The sequence below is a fragment of the Phymastichus coffea genome, unplaced genomic scaffold (assembly GCF_024137745.1).
Source record: "Phymastichus coffea isolate CEN01 unplaced genomic scaffold, Cenicafe_Pcof_1.1 PCOF00037, whole genome shotgun sequence".
Taxonomy (NCBI): Eukaryota; Metazoa; Arthropoda; class Insecta; order Hymenoptera; family Eulophidae; genus Phymastichus; species Phymastichus coffea.
In genome coordinates, this window is record NW_026706848.1 from 1,215,704 (window position 1) to 1,231,477 (window position 15,774).

General features: G+C 37.4%; 1 protein-coding gene across 9 annotated transcripts in view; it reads right to left on the reverse strand.

Moving 5' to 3' along the window:
- The window catches only part of LOC131663661 (glycogenin-1), an 895,804-nt gene that overhangs the window by 421,745 nt on the left and 458,285 nt on the right, over window positions 1-15,774 (reverse strand). For all 9 annotated transcript variants that reach the window (XM_058934184.1, XM_058934188.1, XM_058934187.1 and 6 more), the window contains one exon: window positions 11,426-11,561. In XM_058934184.1, the coding sequence (XP_058790167.1) occupies window positions 11,426-11,561 (136 nt within the window). The remainder of the gene's footprint in view (window positions 1-11,425; window positions 11,562-15,774) is intronic.

Sequence of the window (15,774 nt, forward strand, 5' to 3'; positions counted from 1 at the left end):
GGATAATGTTTCGTTGATCTGTCATTACAGTTATTAAGTCTTGTATTTGTCGAATCTGTCTATTCTACCGTTACTTTTGTTGTCTTTTTAATATTTATAGGTACTGATCTTTTTAATCTTTTATAATCTTTTACAAATCTCTATTCTTCACCATCAATTATTAATTCGTCTTGATGTGCACCATCATCATTATTTCTGTGGCCGGCATCTAGAATGTATCTAAGAAGCGTCGTACTAGGATACTGTATGTTCTGTTCATATCGAGCCAAGAAACCATAGAATACTTGCAATATGTGCACAGCAACCTAAAGTCCTTGCCCCAGCCTTACAGGTACAATAATATCCTAGTATAACATCACCTTCATCTTCATCTACCATTCGACCATCTTCAATGTCTACTCGAAAAGTTATCCATAATTGATAGCGAGTAGCATTTCTAAACCGAGAGTAGATTCTAATTCTTAAGAAGCCTGGTACATCTCTATTTAGATCAAGTTCGAAGACATCACAACTTTCATGTTCGAATTTGTCTTGCACATACGATGGAGCTAATTCGAATTGATATGGACCGAGGGTCAATTGGCGTAAATATTGTAAATCCAATCGAGGAAATTTAGGAACGTGTTCCTGATTTAAACGTTCCTACGTGGTATTTTTTCTAGCAAGATTATGTTCCTCAACTAACGCTTGAACTACGTTTACATCATTTAATCGAGTTCTAATCTCTCGTGCTAGGGCAACAGTCTTATCTATCATTAGAAGCGGTACTCCATATTTATTTATCACCGCTCCAGCAATTAAGTAGAAATCTCTTAAATGTAAAACATGAGCTCTTGGAATAAGTCCGTCTAGAAACTTGTAAATGGATTTTACATGACCGTTTCGGGCTTCAACTACCCATCGTCGCATGGTCACCATGCGGGCGTGATTAGCCATTTCAGTGGGAAGTTGACGATTGCCTTCACTAACAGGTGGTATATGGACGTTTTATCGTTGATTTTGCAAGAACTCGACTGCATCCCGATAACTCAATCCACAATAAAAATGTCTCCATCTTGAAACCACTCATTAATGTTACTGACATCATTTTGAAACTGATCAATTAATATCGAGGCATCATTGTTTCTACCATCTGCAAAATACGGTCCTTAAATATTGAGAATGTAACCGTGAGGTGCAGTAACCATAACAGGCTTTACTAAATGACGTCCCTTGTGTACCGAGTAACTTTGTCTTAAGGTTCGGTAGTTTCCTGATTTTTCGATGTAACTTTACGTTCCATCTACAATTGAAATGTCTTTTAAATCATTTGGATTACACAGGCCTGCAAAATAGAGAGTCGTCACTGTTCTTTTACAACTCACGGTCATTTCCGAAGTAATTTTTGGCGTAGAATTAGAATCCGTCATCAGAATTGCTTCATCACGTCAGGTTTTTGAGTAATCGTCCCCTAAAGGTCGAAAAAACACGTTTTTTGGCCATATTCAAGGCTTGATTACATCGTGAGTTTATATTCTTTTCAAAAACGGTTGACGGCATCTTAAAGAAGCACTCTTACCCTTCAAAACCCATTTTTCAAATTTAAGATATCATTTTTTTTTATCAAGATATCATCAATGGAAATTTGCTATTTTTGAGGTTTCACCATGAGCTTAAAAATTCGGCCAATTGTCCTGGAAGAATACGATATATTTCTTAGTATTTTTTGGATAATGATTCTAGAATCATTATAAAAAAAAACTAAGAAATATATCGTATTCTTCCAGGACAATTGGCCGAACTTTTAAGCTCATGGTGAAACCTCAAAAATGGCAAACTTCAATTGATGATATCTTGATGAAAAAAAATGATATCTTAAATTTGAAAAATGGGTTTTGAAGGGAAAGAGTGCTTCTTTAAGATGCCGTCAACCATTTTTGAAAAGAATATAAACTCACGATGTAATCAAGCCTTGAATATGGCCAAAAAACGTGGTTTTTCGACCTTTAGGGGACGATTACTCAAAAACCTGACGTGATGGAGAAATTCTGATGACGGATTCGAATTCTACGCCAAAAATTACTTCGGAAATGACCCTCAGTTGCAAAAGAACAAAACCTTGCAGGCCTGTGTTATCATTGTACAATTCATTTGCAAATGGATTGACGTGCCGTGCGATATAATCTTCACGATTTATCGTTCCAAGACCAATGTTCTCACGTACAAATCGCATCATCATCGCTGTTCTAACTGTTCTAATTAAATCACTAATTCCCTGTCTACTTTCATAGTTAAATAAAATCTTTAGAAAATCATCAGCAAGTCCATAACGCATTTTACATAAAAAAATAAAAAGAGATTTTCTCGATATTCGGTTGAAATTAACACCTCCAGGTACAGGAAGACAAGATTCGTGTAAATCAAGTTGAGCTTTCGATAAGGATGTTAGATAAGTATAGTTTCTGTCGGTTAAAGAGTCAGGATCAAGATAGTTCTCACAACCTCTTACAGCCTCTTCTCTTAATAGCGTAAAAAATCTACTAACTTCTATTCCAGGTAAAATTATAGGACGATTTAAAGGTTGCAAACGAGCATAGTATTCACTTAAAAGAAAACTATTTTTATCAAGGTGTTGCAAGCAGATTCGAGTTGCTAGTGGAATGTAAATGCTTCTATCCAAATATATTTCTGCGCGTGCCTCGATACTAAGCCGGTGCATATTATTATTTAAGCCATTACAAATTATACATGTTTCGGTAGATCTTTGTCTAAGAACCTGCAACCGAAGATGCTCAGGGTTTTGTAAGGCCTCTTGATCACGTGTAAGTAATAAGTCACAATTGAAACACACACGCGAAAGATAATCATTTATTTCAAGAGCTGGATGATTAAGCTCCTGACGGTAGGTTATAGCGATCCGCCTTTTTTCATAATTGAAGTTTCGCATAAATCGCGTGGTGCGAGGAGGAAAAGCTTCATCACATACATAACATACTACACGTCCCGCCATGTTTTATATAGAGGTAGGATGGACAATTTTTTCCTGGTAACTTTAACTAATACAGTATTATTTGTGGTAAAATGGACATTGGGGTCAGAAGTGAAATAATATTTGAAATTATTTTTAAATGTTTATTATGAAAAAATATAAAATATACAGGTGTAAGATCAAGAAATATTTAAGTAAATACATTAAAACTAGCGTAAAATTAAGTAATCGGATTACTATATTTTGATATTAGAAATATATTTATTAAATCACTAAAAAAATATACTTCTAGATTTAGAATCGTGCAAAATCAGAGTGGTTTGATATATAACGAAAACGATGACTAAAAAGGCTATGCCTTCAACGCATCGAATGAAATAAATCCAATGAACTTCTGATCTTAGAAATCAACTGAAACACGTATCAGATGTGGAAAACAAAAACTGAAGTAGGATAAAATTAAATATGACATTACGATTTTTATACTTTTGTATTTTTTCAAATTATGATCTCCGTTTATGTAATTAAAAAATTAGTTAAAAAAAATGTAGATTGCAGTAAGTGAAATTCAAACTATTAGAACAATCTGAATGATATGCCCATGTGAGTTCGGTCAGAGCTATATACCGAGCTATATTTCTCGGCTAATAGGGGGCTTTCAAGGGCTACAATGGTCGGCCCCCGTTGCGAGTATTTTTTTTTCTTTCTGCTCATCTTCACAAGTACTTTTTCGTTTGTGCGAATGTTTAAGCGTTTGTGCTCGTTTGCGCGTATGTTTTTTCGTTTATGCTCGCTTGTTCGTCAGTTTTTTTGTTTGTGCGTGTTTGTGCAAGTGTGTTTTTGTTTATGTTCGTTTGCGCGAGTGTCTAAAAGTTTTGTGTTACTTGATGAGTATGTATGACTACGTGTTGTTGTATGTATGGGCATATATATGCTTGAGTTTGCTTCTTTCGTTTGTTCACTTATTTTACCGATTTACCTCACTCGTATACCTCCTGATCAATCTCACCCCCTGATTAACCCCACTAGCATACTCCACTCGTATAGCCCCTGATAAACCCTACTAGTATACCCAACCTTGATCAGCCTCACCCCCTAATAAACCTCACTAGTATACTCCATGATCAACCCCGATCGTGGGGTTTATGAGGGGATTGATCAAGGGGTATACGAGTGAGGTTGATCAGGGGTTATACGAGTGAGGTTAATCAGGGGGTACGTAAATCAGGAGGTATGCGGGTGGGGTTAATCAGGAGGTATGAGCAAATATAGTTTGTTTCTGCGATCCAAAAAATATACATATGATTTTTTTCAGATTCTTTTGTTGATTCACTGTAATTTGACCTTGACCTGACCTTAAACAACCTTTTCGGATCAAACGTACCCCAGATTCGAATTTGACGATCCAAAAAACATGTAAATGTACTTTTTCACTTTGTTTGCAATGAATTTTATGGATTTGACCTTGACCTGACCTTGAACCTGACCTGCTCGAGTGAAACGGACCCCGAATTCTGATTCATCGACCTCAAAAACATATAGAAACGGTCCCTAGCCCAAGATTAATGCGATAACCTTAATTTGACCTTGATTTGACCTTGACTCCGAGGTAATCTTCGAGCCCATTAAGTTGTAGGGTTCGGGCCCATTAAAGTATTTATTTGAGACATGGTAAACCGAAAATCGGGCCATATTAATGGAAACCACAGTACTGAGTAGAACAAAAAGTGTATAGCACTGGTACCCTGTTATACTGACTTCAGCGGGCCCTATCTTGGGACCTATTGAGATTTGAGCTTTATGCCCATTGAGACATACTCGTATACCCCCGATTAACTCCACTCGCATACCCGTTAACACTTCTTTAACTTCACTCGCTTATTCCCTGAATACCGCTGATCAGCTCCACTCGCGTAGCCACTGATTAACCCCACGGGGTATCTCTAATTGTCTCTATGAAGAAAAATGTATTTCTAATCTGTAAAGTGAATTTTGAAGGGTAGGAGTACTACTTTATGGTGAATGCTCCGTCTGTACAAGTAAAATTTATTCACGATGTCATATAACTTTAAATATGGGTAAAAATCTAGCCTAAAGGCTTTAGCACGTTTACGTTAGGATATCTCGAAAGCGTGATGTGATGGCTAAATTCTGAAGATGGATTCAAATTTTACGCATGAAATTGCTTTAGAAATTACTTCCAGTCTTACTAGAATATACACAGTCCCGTTTTTTACTGTTCATGTAATTCTGCAAAACTTGTTTTGTTCACTCAAGTTACGTATGTTATCGTAGTTTGTCGGCCTATTTTACCGAATAAGAAGAAACTGTTATGATAGAATTTCAATCTTGGTTTGCCTCGTTAACCGCAATCAAATCGAAATCGAATTGAATAGATGACTTTGGGGGTGGGGTGGGGTGTCATTCGGATCCCATAAATATCCTATCATCTGATCGTACAATTTCACGTAGAATTCAAACCTGTGATGAAAAATGAGGGTTCCCATTCAAAAAGTAAGGTTGAAATGACTTTGGGGGTAGAGTGGAGGTCATTTGGATCCCACACATATTACATGATTTGAACGTAAAATTTCACGCTCTATCCGAATCCGGGATAAAATATATGGGTTTCTATTTAAAAAACAAAGTTGACCTTCAAATAACCTTGAAACTCTAGTTCAAAGTCAAATCCAAGGCTACCATTGAATTCCTTGCAAAAAGTTACGAAAGACCTGATCCTAACCTTTTTCAAAAATACCTTAACTGAAAAAATATAGGACCGTTTCGGTACTTTTGTTACACTCTGTATATCGGTCATTGCGAAACTTGTAATTTAGTTCTTTTTAATCGACGATATCTCCAGTTTAAAAAATGATAATCATACATATAAATAGTGATATGTAAAGGTGGAGAGTAGCTCTTTCTGATGCATATTTCAGATTTGAAATATAACAATAAATGGCGATGTTATGGATACTCAAATATAGCAAATAACCGTATTTTTCACACTTTTAGGTTAGGATTTTTCAAAAATCTAACGTGAACGAGTAATTCTGAGTCCGGATTTGAGTTAGACACCAAAATTTACTTCTAAAATGGCTATTACCTAGTCTATACAAAAACATGCTGACCTGTGTAATATTTACCCTTGCCCTGATAAAATTATCGTCAACAATTTTAAACAGAACGAATAAGACGTGGTCGTCTGAAGCGAGTTAATCTTTAAAATGTGTCTGAAGGCTCATCTCTTGAGTTTGCTTAAGTCTTGAATCGTGAAACAGGATTTTGAGTATCGTGAGAAACAATTGCAAGCGGGATAATTCTTCAAAATCAGTTAAAGAACCCATATCTCGCATCAATTTATCTTCGTTCAAATCTACCACCAAAGGAAATGTCGTTAGTTATATTGTTATTTTTGTTGGTTGTTGTCATCGACTCGATTCTTCACGAAAGAAAGTAAAAAGTTGTTATGCTGTGGTACCGTACCTCTGTTCCTGTCTTAGTATTTTCCTAGTGAAAGAAGCAGATAGAATTATCTGTCATAATAAGTTACTAGTCGATCGATGTGAACAATTTTCTTCTTATATTTCGGGGTTTCCTAAATGCAGAAAACGATATCATTGATTTTTGGTACAATCTTGAAATATCCTTCCCAATTGCTTTGAAGTTTTGGTGATTTATCCTTGATTCTGCGAGGATTGTAAGACCAAACTTTTTGTTCAGTTTAAAAATCAATGTATCGAGCTATTCTATTGTAGTATCTTTTATTTGTTAAGATGAAATCCGAATATTTTGTCCTGTAAAATAATGTACTTTATCGAGATTTATCTTCTATTTGTGTATGTAGTTACTAGAGTTTATAAGTTCGTCAATAGTAGACAGAGTTCCAAGTAATAAATCCAGTACAAGTCATGTCATAACTAGTTATTTCAGCCGGGGTGACTACTGTTATGACATGTATTAAGAATTTTTAAACTAAAAGATATAATGAAATTAAGCGATCTCAATCCTTCTGATTTTCTGATATGTATTAAGATAAATATTCGAGTGTTATTTTAGTTTTTCTAGCTGCTCACTAAACTGTACTAGTGGTGTTTTTCAAGTTTTTTGAATATCTAACAATTGAGACAATGTTTTATCTAACTTAGCGTAGAAGTTATGACCGTAATCAGTCTGAACTTCTAAAAGAACTTTATATCTGCATAAAATCTCACGGACAAATACTTCCGCAACTGTTTTCGTTTTCATTCGGAAGAGTGAAAATGCTTCGACCCATTTGGTGAAGCAATCCTTTATAACCACGAGGTACCTTGTAACGGGGTTGCTACCGTTTAATTATTTTTATTAAGACGATCGCGTAAACGTACTCGTAATCACCTATGTCAAATAAGAAAGTCGGAGAGCAAGAGGGAACGGGTGTCAGTCAACCAACAAATCTACGAATCTACAGGAGTGGAGTTACTACGGAATAAACACGCTGAAAGCACTTGTTAATATCACGAACGAAACCTTTTATTGTCTTTTCAACTGCTACATCAGAATCGGCCCGCGTGTTCATGTTTACATCGACGCTCGCTCGACAACAACATGCAGTGTCGGGACGCTCGCTGTTCTTTGTCCGTAGAGCTATTACATGCACGCTTCGAGCACGGAAAATTAGTTATTACGCATGCAATCGCGATCGCGAGATTAAGCTGGCCAGCTTACCTTTATTCGGCAGACGTACGAAGATGACGGTAACTAGTCGCACTGCGAGAAAGCGGTTTGTTTTTGTTCGTGTCGCGGGTCGCGAACTCGCGCGCACGTGGTTTCGCCCTCCATGGCGAAACCTCACACGCACACTTTCGAGGTCACAGGACACAGCGCTTTTCTGCTGGCTCAGGTCTGCACTCCTGGTAGCTGCACGGCACCTCGATAACAGCGGTCGCTCCCAATCAGCTCTGGTATGGACGCTCTGTTCGCGAATTTCGGTCTTGGTGGCTCGCGTATCGGTAGTTGATGACGAAAATACGGGCGAACGTGATGATGGATAAACCCTCACTGGTTCATTTTCAATCGCGCGCGTTCCGTCTGCTCGCGTGCCGAATTCCTTCGTTACATTTCTAGTCTCCCCGGTAGGTACTGCCCCCGCAGGCAGCAATTAGGTTAGATTATTAGCGCTAATTTGACGTTTACCGTCACAACCTATTACCTGATGAAGAAATAGGAAAAGGGTTTAAAATATCCATTTGAACTTTCTCGAAAGGTAATCTTACATTTTAGATTTTCATTTGACTGTGCCCTTTATCTAATGGACCTTTTTTAAAACACATACCAAACAAGAACCCCACCAATTTACAAAAAGCCCAAGAAAATCTTTTACAAATTTTATGTAATATTTTTTAATGTCTAAGTGGCCATCAGACAGAATCATGAGCTGACACATTTATTTGGAATAACTAATTAAAGAATCTCTGATTTCATATTACAAGAAATATATAAGATATATTTAAAATATCATCGATAACAAGTAAAATATCCGAATGCAACTAAAATACTTTCATATATTCATCATCAGAAGAAATATCCTGCCATAATAATTTTAAATTAACTTTTTTTATTATCAAGAATGATACAATCGTTCTAATAACCCTTTTAATAATTGCCTTAATGATAATGACATAATTGTTTTGTTAACGATCTCACCAAATATTTTTGGAAATGTTTTCAAATGAGATGATTCGACCAATTGCATTGCTACATAGATATTTTGTGGCAACAATAAAACAGTATTTATAAGAAGAATTCTTACAAGGTCTTCTTCAGATTCATGCTCGCCCGTCGCTTCGCTTGGTTTACTCTGCGTCTCTCTATCAACGCTCGCGCATTACCTTTGTCCGGATCGTCGGCACTTTTTTTCCTCTTGCTTTCGACTCACATCGGCAGCCGCGCGCGCTCCTCTCGGTGGTCAACGGCCTCACAGTCGATCTTTTCGTCCTTAATTCTAACTGATCGTTTCTCTTCGCCTACTCCCCAGAAAGCCTTCCGAAAAACATCTTCTAAACTTTTCATTACATCTGTCGAGTCTCCTATCGTGACCGGAATACTCCGAAAAAAATTCTTGCTCTTCTTTCTCCTCCGACTCCACTTGTTGTGAGCTACTCTTTCTCCAACATTCAAGAGTAGAGGAGGGCGGCATGCTACCAGGAGCGCGCGGCACAACGGATGCTCGCAGCGGGTGCTTGTCGGCGCAAAGTCCTATTGCGGCTTGCTCCACTCAATAAATATTATTCGCACTACCAGACAGCGCATTCCGCACGTCTCTAGGACTAAACAGGACAGTTTATAACAGGACAGTGCGCGAATTAGCCCCATACCTAACCCAGGACGCCGGGCTCATCCTCTTGTTCGTAATACTAGACGCCAGGACACTGAACCAGCTCTCCGACGGTGCTTACCGCTCGCATTTCACTCAAGGGTAGAAGATCGTCACACTCGAAATCCTCGTCAGTTGCATTGAGTTCGATCATGCGCAGTAGTACGGCACGGCTTTGAACGCCGCGATGCTGCGCACAGCCATCCGTCGCTTGACACGGGCTTGGTCTGGCTCTCCGCTCGCTGACTCTCGACTTTGTTACTGCTCGATGCCTCGACTTTGTCACTGCTCGATGCCTCGACTATTACGATTTCCCTTGCCAATGTTACAGCTTCCCCACAAGGGATGCCATGTAATACGATAGACGCGGACACGGGAATAATCATGGTAAATTACTTCTACGAGCCGTGCAATGGGCCTGTGCCCGGGTATCGCGTCACTAATTAATTATTTAAGCTGAGGAAGGTAAAGGAGGCACGTTCGCTCCACTATAATAGCGACAATGGACCTTGTGATGAAGCTGGTAAGCTGGGTGATTGCTCAAGGGCAAGGGAAATTGCGGGTGCACGCAAGAATGACTCTGTGGTAACCTTTAACTACTATTTATTTAACTTCACCACTAGGTACAAGAGAACGTTGCAAATAAATAAACATCATGCTACATGATGAGTCCAAGAGAAATCAAAGAAAGGTTCACCGCAAACGCCGTCTTCGCGGATAATCGCGAACACTTCGCTGTTGCGTCGCGCACTCTCGAATGAAAGAAGAGGGAGAGAGAGAGAGAGAGAGAGAGAGAGAAAGAGAGACAGAGAGACAGAGAGATCACTTGACCTGACAAAGACTGACTGAAGCTGGTGTAGATATGGCTGAGCACATTGACGGCAGGCAGAAGGCGGATGACAATAGCAGATCCTTAGTGGTAATGGCTAGACTTAGACACTCTTATGCTTATTGGTGCTCGACGTCGTCGTTGTCTCTCGCTGCTCTTGGCGTAGCAATGTATATTGGTGACGGCTAATGATTGGCACTCGCTCTTTAACGCGCTTTCGGCCATCAGTCGATACTTTCGACCCATGCGCATGTTTTCTCTCTCTCTCCACCGCGCCGGCTCAATAATGGTTCTTGACTTCCATTACACCTACCATGGTCACAGCTATGGAACGAGTTGCGGAAGAGAGAGGGAGAGAGAGAGAGAGAGAAAGCGAGCGACCCAGACAGGGCCGATCAACTCGGCCAAGATCCCATCATATAATAATAAATAACACAGAGCTTGAGAAGAAATAAAACATTACTTTTATCAAAGTGTCTATCTTTTTTTATAATTACTTCAAGTCAAATTCTAGGCATTCTGTAAAAAAACTTATTTAATGACGCTTCTGAAATTTTCTTCTATTCTTACTGTAACATATTTCGTAACTCTATTTCTGACGTATAGTATATTTTCTCTACTGGAAAATCCAACTGGAAATACAAACTGTATTTCTATATAGAAATGCAGTTGGATACCCATATAGATTAATATCGAGTCCATGTGGATGCCATTAGATTTTCAGGATAGATTTCCAGCTGGATCCAAATAAATATTGAATATATCTAGGTAGATTTCGTATAAAATGCAGGTGGATACTTATTACATTATAACAAGCGCTCAAGTTTGTTATTCAAATCAGACTGGCATGACTAGTAACATAGTTACTGATTGGTGACGTGTCAACGGAGTAGCTTATGGTGAAAGTAATCCTCAACAGGATCGTACATATTTAAACTTGGCAAATAGACCTTTACGGTTACTCAAACAGTTCATTTTTGCCCTAGCTGACGCTTTAATTTCAACCTAATGGCAAAAAAAAATTAACTTGTTCTAGGCCAAGGATAGATAAATAGTTAATATTGAGTTAAGTTTTACTATACTATAAAATATTATACCATACTTGTAACTCAAGTATCTCACTATTGCTTGACATGAGTATCATTTAGGCTACTAATGTCATATCGTAAACTTATGTCTTAAACTACTTATATTGTGATATACTATTTGTTTATTATAGAAAAATTATACTATTTATATATACTTATTAAATGAATATAATCATAAAACTTACTTCATGAATTGAGTGACACCTGGTGTAACAAGGACTATCAGATCATATTGTGTGTTTACACGGCGTAGAGAATGAGCCAAAACCAATGCACCCAAAGCATATGTGTCATTAGTTGCTAATGTAACCCAAGCAAATCCTAGTAACATTAAATTGATAATTTAAAAATCATTTATTTATTTAATTAAATTTACTAGGAAAAAAATACACTTAATTATACTTAAAATTAGCAGTGATCGTTCGATGCAGTTTTTTTTCAACATAATAAGTTTTATATTATTAATATAGTATGCAGATTAGTGGCAAAGTACCTTAATTTATAATTTTATCACTAATATTATGATAAAATATAATTATTGCTATTTTGTAGACAGATTTAAAGTAAAGATGGTTGAAAAAAAAATTTGAAGTAACAAAGTAATATTTCTTAACATACATATTACGCTATATAGGAACAAAGAAGGCCGATTCTACTACTAGAAAGATATGTAAGGCGAAGCTGAGAGTAGTAAACACGTAATAGATATGATCCTATTGCTGTTAAGTATGTATATGATTGACTTCCATAAAAATGTGAGCGTAGTTACTACATTCTTGTTAATGCATTAAGTTTGCAAATAAATACCGTGTAACGGAGTGGATTAGCTGGTACAAAATGGGTTTATTAAAGAACAAACTCCCACGATGTAGAGCTAACCGCCGCTCCGTTAAACACGTATGAGTATACATGTATTCGCCTTTACGTTTGATACTTTCGTTCCGATGTCTTCTTTCCAACAGAGTTGAACTCACCTTAAGTCACCTAACTTGTGACACTCGATCTATCTTAGGTGTGAGTGACCTAATGTTTATTCCAACTAACCCCTAGATGAAATCGGTTTAAAATTTAACCGGTGACGGATCCGTTAAACTAAAAGGAAACGAAATAACGTAATGCGGCAAATAAAATCAAAATCGTTTATGACTAGAAAACTACAGTCTTTGGGCCGAAAGATGTACGCACGCGAATAGGATTTACAATGTGTAACAATAATACGGGGAGAGAGAGAGAGAGAGAGAGAATTCGAAATTCGACCGCGAAAACGCTCGGCGCAAACAGACAAACGGTCGCGATCAACAAAATATTCTCGTAAATATTTTGTCACGCAGAAAAAGGGAGGTGCACCTACCCTGCGGTGCAACTACGGTGATCAGCCGTAATTGTTGAAAAGAAATAACTGAAGGTACTTTTCTGAAACCAGCTGCGCTGCCTCAGTTACGAATACCGGTGACTGCTGCTATTTTGCTGCTGCTTTAGTTGCTGCTGATGTGATGCTGCTTTTACTCAGCTTCCTTGCTATCACTCGCGCACGTATCGAAAATCAAGGAAAACTTTTGATCTCAAAAGGCAAAACGGCAGGAACACAATGGAAAAACTATTTGGCTGTTCTATCTACAATAGCTGAGGCTTAACTGAAACTTTGAACTCTCGCGCGCCCCCTCTCTCTCTCTTAGACGTTCGCTCTAGCATCGCGAGTGCTATCGAATCGCGAACGTATCGATTGATCGAATCGACTACCATTGCAACCGATAATCTAATAATTTGTTATAAATAAAGACTTGTACTATAATGAATAAGAGGCGAATAACACATGTAAAAGTCCAGTCTGATTTATGTTTTTCCTCTCTCACTACGTTACGGCAATAAATATACCTGAAAATGAGGAAAAATGATATCAAAACTAAGGCGCTATCTCATGCATACGCTTAGGTTTGTTTAGGCACTCAATCAAATCATTACCATATAAAAAGTGTGACTTCACATCTACTTATACCAAATCTACTTTTTAATATGCGAAATTGGTTATTTTAAGCTTTTTCAACGAACAAAAACAAATTTTCATTTGATTTCGATGTGCTGATTTCGAATCTAACTCTATTATGTATTAATTAATTAATACTTGGCAAAATTTAATTTACATTATAACGAGTTTGACATCAACTCGTTATGTCTCTCTCTATATATGACCATAATATTAAGAATATCATATATTTATAATGTTACAATATTTGAACTATATTTCTCCTTCGCAGCAGCAGACGACGACTGCGGAGAAGGTAAGTGAGAGCACCGGCAGAGAGAGACCGCATGTGCGTGTAGGCTTAGCGACTAGTATGACGAACCGCGCGCCGCGCGCCGCGTGACGAAGGGCCAGCAATTAGCCGATAGCTCGCGAGCTGTGCAGAGGCATTCGTTCGTGCGTGCGCTTGTATTAACATTTTTGTTTGAGAATTGCCTCGTGGCAACGGAGAGACTTTTGACTGTGATAAGTTAGTGAGGTGCAACTGTCCGTGCAATACCTCCTTTCCTTTGCGACAAACGACAGTACAGTCAGGCGAATTTTGCGATCTTGCTGAATTGCAATACAAGGGCTTCCATTAATGTAAGTACCGACCGTTCCTTAGATCTCTCTCTCGTTTTGCCTATCTCGCCGCTCTCTCTGAACCACCCTGTACACTGACACGCACATAAACTTTATGTATATTCGTACACTATTAAAACTGCATGGCTTTTCTTTTGAACTACCCTTTCGTACCTATCGCTTCCCTTAACTTTCGCGATTTAAGCTGCGTGACCTACGACGCTCTTCGCGGGCCAGTTGGCGATCTGACCTACCGCGCCGGTCTTGCGTAACAGAACGCAGTACCGCAAAGAGCTGCATATGTGCCAGCCACTACTCAATCTTGGTTTAATTAATTTATTGTAGCGGTCTAAATCCCCGTTACAACATACATGAATCACATATAATTTTACAACAAACAAATGTAATGCCCATTCAAATATCACACAGCTAAAAGCCATCTCAAGAAAAAGAAGCAATTCGACACGTTAATGATTGACTTTTGAACAAAATTTTAAATAAATAAAAAATTAATAATTTATTTAAACATTTAATATTGCGATCCAAGGTAGTGATTCATACTATATGTACTTGTCAAAATAGTCAAAGCGGTTACAATTCGTTTGTCGATTTTATATTTGCAAAGAAAATAATTTACGAATTTATCATTTAAATATTACTCAAATTCTATTTGATAAATTTACGAATTTAATCTTGAATAAAGTTATAAATATAATACACGATTTTTTGGTGTAAAAAATCCATATGATTTTATTTTGAATTTTGTCCTATTCATTCATTCAACTTTATTTGTTTATAACTTTATAAGACGATTTTTTCACGATAAACGATGAATATAATAAAATTCAGCATCTTTAAACTATTTTTTTTTCATCAGAAACACTTTGTGTGCATGTTTTTACGTTAAAGCTTGTTCAAAGTTTGTGCAAATTTGCGAAAACAACGTTGTAGAGGCAACCTGGCATACAAAGGAGCCTCTACCATGAGTATCAATTCGCTCATCGCTGTACTAAAATGATTGATTCTGTACAACCTTGCTTAGCAGCACGAGCACTAAAATAAGTAAAATAAAGTCTTAAATATTCCTTGAGATACTTTTTATTCTGTCATGGTTAGCTTCGCTATTTTCCTTTCCTGCATGATTGAGTTACATCGAGAACAAGTCAGACTATTTAATGGCGGTAAAATTTGAATTTTTATGAAAGAGGAATTCCCTTAATTAAAGTAATAGTCATTTAATAGCTGACTTTATTCTCAGTGACACACTTACCCCTTCTGGGTTTAACCCTTTATAGATTAGTTTTTATATATTTTGTAATATAAAAAAGAACTCAAAGAGATAGTAACACTCACTCTCTATTCGACTCTGTAAGACTGCGGATCTTCTGTAATTTGAACAATAAATACTTAAACTCTATTTCTATAATAATTTATTATAACCCAGTAAAGACCTACTCGTATACCTAATTCTTATATCTACGTTACATCTCTGGCTTCTGGCGTACGAGTTGCTGAGCCAGTCAAACTACAGGTAAAATTATTTAAATTGTCACTTTTCCCATCGGTGCTTTAGATACGTTGCCAATCTGCTCTCATTTTAGTCTCGTACCTGTGGTAAAGCGCTTACACATTGACCAAAAAGAGACAGTCGCGTTTGAGTAACTCTTGTCAATTCGCGGCCGTTGCATGAGACGTAACAATTGGGGACCCCTCCGGGTATATTTTTTTTAACGAAAAGCAGGACTAGGCAAAAGTAATTTTTTTTTACAACATGGCTACGGGAGCCGATTTAAGATGTAAACGAAATGAGGAAGCACTATTAGTTTTAAGAAACTACGTAGAAAAAGTATATGCGAATTTTATAACTAGTAGAGAACCAACATTACTAGAATGTATAAAATTTCTGCACGCTCGTCAGGATTTAGATTTCGAAATAGAGGGCAAAAAACA